Here is a 7,547-nt window from a genome sequence, read left to right as displayed (position 1 = left end):
ATCCAATGTGAGGAAAGGTGTGTGTGTGGCAGGGGGGTGGTGGGGAGGTGAGTGTGGGTGACATGCTCTGGTCGGTGACTGTCACCCAAGAAGCGTCAACAGGAAAGGCTCGGAGGCCTCTAGCTGGCACCTGGTCCACGCCAGGAGCCCGGAGGGCGAGGGAAGGGCTGTGACATCGTCCCCGAGCCCCGGGCCTCGGGCGGGGGCGTCTGTGAAGGCAGGGCCGAGGGCTGCGGCCTGGACGCAGAGGCCGAAGGCCGGGGGCCTGGGTGACGGCCCCGACAATGACCCAGACCACGGAGGGCGAAGCGGAAATTTATTCCATTCGCGTGTCCATCCTCATTCCTTCTTTCCTTTCTCCCAGCGCGTGTCCCCAGCGTTAGGGGCTCCCCAAGATTCTCACCATCTTCTCGCGACAGCCTGCGTTGACTGTTGCGTGTGCTACACCCGAACCCCGTTCTCAGGCGAAGGTGTGAGTAAAATCACTCTGATATTTCAGGAAAAACAGGAGTTTATTTTTAAAGTTGGGGTCACGTGTGTCTCCCGAGTGGTTCTCAGACGGGACTTGTGCCTCCCCTGGGCACCCTCCTCGGGCAGGGGTGAGAATGGGGGTGACTGGGGAGGGCGGCGAGGGAGTCGTGGCCGCAGCTCTTGGTCTTGCACTGACCCTGACGGAGTAAGGACCATCACTGCCATTTCACTACCCAGGGCCATAGAGGGGGCGTCGCTAGCTCAGGGTCGAGGGTTCAAACCGGCAGGACATCAAAGCTGGCCTTAGGGTGACAAGGATGCCACTCTGGACCGCTTTGTGGCTGGGTTGCCCCAGGGAGCATAACCGTGGCCATGCCAATGACCTTCTGAGAAACGTGTCATTAGGCGATTTCGTCGTGTGTGGGCGTCACAGGGCACACGCTCACACACCCCTGGATGGTGCAGCCCGCCACACGCCTGGGCCGCATGGCACAGCCCGCCGCTCCCAGGGTACAAGCCTGTGCAGCCACTGTACGGGATACCGTAGGCCGAGGCACGTGCTCCCTGGGGTTCAGGGGAGAAGTCCCCCCGGCCTGGCTCACCCTCATAGAGAGGCCTGTTTACAGTGCGAGCAGAGGAGGTATGCAGTGAAGGGCCCCGCCCCGCACGCGGCCCTCAGGCCCCCTCGGGATGTTTTTGCTGTGCACGTGCTCCTAGCGAGCTTTACGGCGTCTTTTTACGCAGATAGGAACCGTCCACCCCGCACTGAGGTCGCCTTTAGAACACCTCGGAAGGCACTGCAGACCCGCCCCGTCCCCGGAAGGCCACTGAGTGTGGTGTCGCTGCACGTGGGGCTCCCCCCCGGTGGATGCGGAGGTCGTCTCCGGCTGGGGGGGGTCATCGTAAGGGACGCTGCATCGACGTCCTTGTCCTGAGTCGTTCTGCACTGCTGCCCCAGCGCTCAGGTGGCAGGTGACGTGGACAGCAGGTCTGGGCCGGGGCGGGGGGTGGAGGGATGGGATCCTGTTTGCATCTGGAGTTGACTGGGAGCTGTGGGTGCTGGGATGATCACCAAAGCCCCGCTGAGGGCCCGGCGATGTGGGCGGGGGGCACTGACCCTCGGCCGCCCCGGGGTCGATGCCCGGGCCGGTAAAGGGAAACGGGAGGGTGACAGCAGCCATCTGTGCCCACGGAACCTGCCATGGGGCAGCCCGCTGGGGTCGCCCGGCCACGCCGGCCAGTGGATGGGGCCGGGGGTACAGAGCCTGTGCTTTAGTCCAGTGCTCTGCGGACTTCATCCGGAGCGCCTGTTTATTTTCGGATGAAAGGAGTCGCATTCGCCTGCCCGCCCCAGCAAACCCGGGGTCTGATTTCTGTCATTTAATTTGAGAAGAACGTGCGCTGGAGCACGATCTCAGGCTTCCTTCCGCTCCGGGTCAGGCCGCCTCCGACGGTGACTCTCGGGGACCGCGTGGGCACAGTTCGGAGACGTCCTCGCCGCGGCTCCTATGAGTCCCCAGTTAACAGTGTCACTTCTCTGCTGCACACGTGTGTGCGCGTCATCTGGTGTGAGCCGCACAGGGTGTGATTTCGCAGCCAGAGGCCTGACCGCTGACATGTTGCTGGACTCGTTAAAGGGACAGACGATTATTACGCGCAGACAAACGGCTCGTGCTCGGCTGCGTCCGAGTTTATTTTACAAAGCTATAAACACCAGACCCTTTTCTAAGTCTCGCTGATCGGGTGTCTCCTTCCTTTCGTCGGCGGAAGGAGAACGTAAAGGCTGAGTCAGGGCTCTCGGCCCCGGCTGCTCCTGGCTCTCGGCTACGTGGCTTAAAGGGGCCCATTCATTCCCCAGACCGGCCACGCTCCTCGCCCAGGGTCCTTCTGGGCGTTTCTCACACACAGACTCTCCCGAGCTGGAGACATACGATCTCGGCTTCCCCGAGCAGGGCCCCGGGAGCTCAGGAGCTTGTGAACTGCGCTGAGAACTTGGGGGCCACCCGGGGAAGGGGTATGAGTTGCCGGCCTCCTCCGGCTCCGTCCCAAAGGGCTTCCCAACTGAGAGCCTCTAGTGTAATTCCATCCCAGACTCGGGGAGGAGGTGGGCGGGCCCGGCCCCCTCCTCTGCTCCTGGAAGTGGATGAAGGAGGCAGGAGGAGTCTCTCGTCAGTCAGCCCCACCATCTTCCCTTGGGCTGTAAAACCAGCAGTGGAGTGGGGGTATCCAGGTAACCGGAGAACCCCCGAACCACTGCCAGCACTTCCTAGCAGCACGTGGTTCGTGGGAGAATCCAGTCCAACTTCTGGGTCCTCGGAGGGCTGCAGGCTGCAGGGGGAGGGGTCCGGCCACTGGCCCCGGCCGGCCAGGCCCAAGTGACGGTCATTGCACAGAGCTACCTTTTCTTGCGCGTGCCAGCCTCCAGCCGGCCCAGCTCCTCGTAGGACTGGTAGAAAACGTCAAACTCCCTGGTGCCCCAGGCCCTCCAGACCGCCAGGCACCACTCCATGTTTTCGTTCTCGAAGCCACAGACGACCGTGTCCTTGGCCACCACAGCTGCGTCCATGAGTACCCTGCAGAGAGACGGCGGGTGTCTGAGATAACCGACGGGGGCCCCCCACCTGGCCGGGGCCGGGACCCTTGGCCTGCGCCTTCCCAGGGGGACAGAGCCTGCCGAAGGGGGGCATCTGCGCGTCGCAGCCGGGCCCCACCCACCCACGTGCTCTGCTGCCGCTTCTCCTCGGTGGTCCGGGGGTCCAGCCTGTGGGCAGCGGCTTTCTAATATCTAAAGAAGGGTCAAGGGCTTCGGTCCGAGCTCACGGGGATTGTCCGTCCGTAAGGGACTGACTTCTTGGAGGGACGCTGATGCTATCGCAGCGGGTACCTCTGGGACACGTCTCTGACCCTCAGGTGCCCGGAGAACACCATGGACTCTAATGCGCGCTCGTCGATGGCCCGTGATCAACTTTAACTTTCCCTCAAGTCCCTCGCCTCGTGCACGACGGCTTTCCCGTTCCGCCCCCTGCAGCCAGTCAGGGCCTGGCTCCTGGAAAACCTACTTTTGGGGGCTAAATGGGGAAAAGGACACCAGGGGGAAACCCAGGGACGGCGACAGCGGGTTCTCTGGGGTCGAGAGCCCTGGGCTCCACAGACCCCCCTGTTCCCCGGGGAGCGAGACCTGCGACCTGCGAGCACCTCCAGCCCAAGTCCGGCACCTGCACCAGCATCGAACCCAGATCATTTCTCTAGAATCGCAGGACAAAGGTCGCTGGTCCTGGTGAACCACCCAGAGAGGGCCACGCTGGGGACAAGGGAGGGGACTGCCATGGGCGTCTCCTTGGTCACTGCCCTGCTCTGAGGGGAGAGGGACAAACGGGGCTTCTCCATAAGGGAGAGTAACCAGGGGGTTCGGTGAGGGGTGCAAACATGTCTGCTGTGGGAACACTGGCGAAGCCACCCTCCCAGCCCCACAGGCTGCCCTGCCCAGCGCAACCGTCGCAGTGGGCCTGGCCTCTGTCCTCGTAGGACCCTGCAGGTGGGTACGGAGCCGGGGCCGCGGGACACCTCGGGAAGGGCCCTCCTGCTTGGTGGGAAGGACAGTGAGCCACCTGGACCCCCATTTCAATTGCAGCTCATCTCAGGCCCTGGGGTCACAACCCAGGCAGGGCACTTGGTCCTGGGGTGCACTGGGTTCCCCAGAAAGAGGCGCGGCGACCGGCGGCGAACGCCCAGGTCAGCGGGTACCTGCTGGTCCCCCAGGAGCCGCCTGGAGCATGTCGCCTCGCTCCGTCTGCCTTATGGCGACGCCGGTGGGTGTGCTCGTGTGTGGGGGCGCAGGCGGCCACCGTGCAGGACCGGGCGCCGTGGGGCCCAGGCGGCCCGCACGCAGTCTTACCCGCGCGCCGTCAGCTCCCGCGCCTTCAGGACGGCCACGACCCTGCCGCGCTGGGCGCCCGCGTCCTTCTCCAGGCCGATGACGATCACGTCTCCACCGCGCCTGCGAAGCCGGACGCGGAGGGGAAGCGCTGGGTGCGGGCGACACGGAGCGGGCAGCAGACCGGCGGGCGGCGGCGAACCCCGGGGTGCAGAGGGGACCCCCGGCCGGCGACATGCACCATCCCAGCGGGAGCCCTGACCCCAGCGGCCCCGCGGTGCCCCGAGCTCTCTGGGGGCGGAGGGGCCTAGCGCAGCCCTTCCCAGGTTCGCTAAAGAGACCCCTCGGGATCCCAGGATAGGGGGGACCGGCCTGCGGAGGAAGCTCCCTTTCCCCGCCCCACCCAGCGGTGCGCATGCGCAGGGGCGCGCCCCACCCGGCGGCCAGCCCCAAACCCACCTGGGGACCCAGATGACGTCCTTCACCGCCAGCACCTTCACGGCCTGCAGGTGCTGGCTGAACGCGTCGGCGTCCACGGGGCTCAGCTCGGGCTCGCGCAGCCGGGGCGGGTCCTCGGCGTGCGCGGAGGAGGGCGCGCTGGACGAGCTGGCGGGGGACAGCGGGGCGCCGCGCGTCGGGGACGAGGCGCCGGAGGACAAGGAGCAGTAGTCGGTCACGGAGTCCTGGTGCGTCAGGATCTGCGTGCCCAGGTCCTCGCTGTAGATGATGGTGACGTCCGCGATGCAGTCCCCGCCCGGCCCGGCCGGGCTGGCCACGTGGCCGTCCAGGGGCTCCGGGCCCGCCGGGCCCACGGGAAACACATCCCTGAGGGGGTTGGGGTCCCCGCAGAAGTAGCGGGCGCACAGCTGGTAGGTGGCCGAATGGTACATGACCAGGGAGTTGGCCCTGTCGTCCAGGCACCAGACCACCTCCTCGCCCCGGCACTCGGAGCTGCACACGATGGACGTGACCAGCGAGGGCGCGCAGAAGGGCTCCAGCCGCCTGCGGATGTCCAGGGCCGCGCAGTCCACGACCAGCACGCCCGGCCCGTTGCTGCACCAGACCTCGGAGCCGCTGTTGACCACCTCCATGGCCTTCACCGGGTACGGGTTCTGCCGCACGTCGTCGTCGGCGATGCCGAACTTGGACCTGTTGGCCGTGTGTGAGCACAGGTAGGAGCAGCTGTCGTCGGGGGCGCCCCGCACCACGGAGAACACGGCCACCAGCCCGTCCGCCAGGCCCGCCAGCACCAGGTAGGAATTCTGCCGGGAGAAGGCGGAATGCTCTAGTCTCGTGCATTCCGGGGAGGAACGGGCGGGTGCGGGACGCGCCTCTGCACGCACCCCACCAGCACCCTGAGGAGTCAGGCCCCTGAAAAGGCAGGGACCGGAAGAGCCACGGCTGCCTTCCTTGGAGCGAGCGGGAGAGGAAGAGGCAGTGTGAGCAGCAGTGAGCTGCCTTCTCTGGGTCACCGCAGTGTCCCTCAGAGGCCGGACGTGGTTCCTTCCCTCCTGGTACCATGACAGCTGTCGCGGGCGCTGGGTGGGTCTAGGGGCCTCCTGCCTGTGCCTCACCACTCCCCCGGGGTGCCGGCCTGGCACGGGGAAGGGCTGAGTCTCATGCGTCTCTGCGACCCCAGGGGTTGGTGCTGGAGGCCCTCGAGGGCCAGGCTGTCCGAGGTAAAGAGAGGACCGGCCTCTGACGCCGCGGCACCATCAATAAGCCCTGAGAAGTTGATCGAAATCTGCCCTCAGGACTTGAGGAAAGGGAGCAGCCAAGGCACACGGGAGCGACGTCTCTGTCAGAGCCCAGCTCCAGGCCCCGGTCAGGACACTGAGCCCCACGTCGCGGCCGGGTGTGCCTGCGCGCGTGCAGGGATGCAGGGGTCTGCCACCCAACCTGGCAGGGAGGCTCTGCACAGAGCCGGCTTTATTCCCTCTGGCCGGGCGAGCGGTGGTGCCCTGGCTTGGGGGCTCTGGCCAGCAGTGGCCTTAAATAACGCTTTGTGTCGCGTCTCCTGCGCTCTGCCGCAGGCCGGGGCCCGAGCTGCCCAGCCTCGCCGATGCGGCCGCCGTCGTAAATGACTCTGAGGTTGATTTCACAGATTCTTTTTTTTTTTTAAAGCAACGAACTGTGTGAGAGAGAAGAACGCCTGCAGATTGGGGACCCCCCGGAAGTGACAGCATCGCTCGCGTTTGCCTAGTGTCGGCCTTTCCACGACCGCTTCTCGTCCCCATTTTACAGATGGGAAAACAAGTCCGACGCTGACAGCCAATACACGTCGACAAAGCAACACCGATAACGACACCGCGAGCGTGTACCGCGAGCGGGGAGTGACAGGCGGGGGCCTCAGGGCGGCCGAGCGGGGAGCAGGGCCTGGATCCCTGAGGCCACCGGGGCCGAGAATGTAGAGAACGTCTCCGAAGGCCGGGAATGCGTGCGGGGCAGCTCCATAGAGCAGGGCCCTTGGCCTCCATCTTCAGAACTGATGCGGGGTTTCTGGTGGGAAGCGCCCCTCAGGGTGGGTGCTGGGTGGCGCCAGCTGGGGGTCCCTCACTGGCCCCGCAGAGGCACCTCAGTCTGCTCCCGGGAGTGGCAGAGCTGCCTGGGACCTGGGCTGGGGGAGCCTCGCTCGGGGTTTCGTTTGAGAGAAGCCGGGGCTGGACCGGACAGAGAAGGACCCAGCTCTGGAGGACGCTGGGGCTGGCTGCGGGGGCGCCAGCGGGGGCGGAGATGGGGAAGGAGAGCTGGCAGCCCCGCAGGGGTCAGGCAGGGCCTGCCCGGGCCCTGGGGAGGTGCTGGCCCTCTCTGATGCCGCCGCCGTCAGACGAGGAACGACACACTCTCACCAGCTGTCCCTCTGCAGTTTGCAGCAGCAGTGGGCTGTGGCGTCTGCGTGGGGAATGATGGCTGCCACTGAGCCTTAGCCTTTCTGGTCCCGTAGGTGCTCGCACACCAGAAGGCCACTGGGGGTGGCTCAGGTCCTCGGGTCTCTCAGGCTGGTTGTGACTCGGTGGTCCCGGAGGGCGTGGCTTCAATACCCTGCCCCCAGACGGGAAGGGAGAAGCAGACCCCTGTGCACCCACCTTCCCCGTTACCTCACCTTTTTTAAAACAGGCACCGCCAAGAAGCAGGTGACGACGGCCGGGGTGTCCAGAGCCCGCTGGGGCGTGTTCAAGGGGCACATGCCCTTGAGGCTGTA

The 7,547-nt window shown here is 65.7% G+C and overlaps 1 protein-coding gene across 2 annotated transcripts in view; it reads right to left on the bottom strand.

Moving 5' to 3' along the window:
• Window positions 1-493: 493 nt before the first annotated feature.
• The window catches only part of LRRK1 (leucine rich repeat kinase 1), a 118,326-nt gene continuing 111,272 nt past the window's right edge, over window positions 494-7,547 (bottom strand). Inside the window, exons 31-35 of one of the 2 annotated variants that reach the window (XM_039844115.1) lie at window positions 7,449-7,535; window positions 4,805-5,607; window positions 4,367-4,468; window positions 2,871-3,044; window positions 494-2,101 (exon numbers count right to left, since the gene is read on the bottom strand). In XM_039844115.1, the coding sequence (XP_039700049.1) occupies window positions 1,978-2,101; window positions 2,871-3,044; window positions 4,367-4,468; window positions 4,805-5,607; window positions 7,449-7,535 (1,290 nt within the window). In that variant the 3' untranslated portion in view covers window positions 494-1,977. Of the gene's footprint in view, window positions 2,102-2,140; window positions 3,045-4,366; window positions 4,469-4,804; window positions 5,608-7,448; window positions 7,536-7,547 lie in introns of those variants that run through there. The other variant, XM_039844119.1, reaches the window with a different exon arrangement.

Source organism: Pteropus medius, unplaced genomic scaffold (assembly GCF_902729225.1).
Source record: "Pteropus medius unplaced genomic scaffold, Ma_sr-lr_union100, whole genome shotgun sequence".
NCBI classification, from domain to species: Eukaryota; Metazoa; Chordata; class Mammalia; order Chiroptera; family Pteropodidae; genus Pteropus; species Pteropus medius.
Note: the sequence above shows the minus strand (reverse complement) of the source record. Positions and strands in the feature narration are given on the sequence as shown.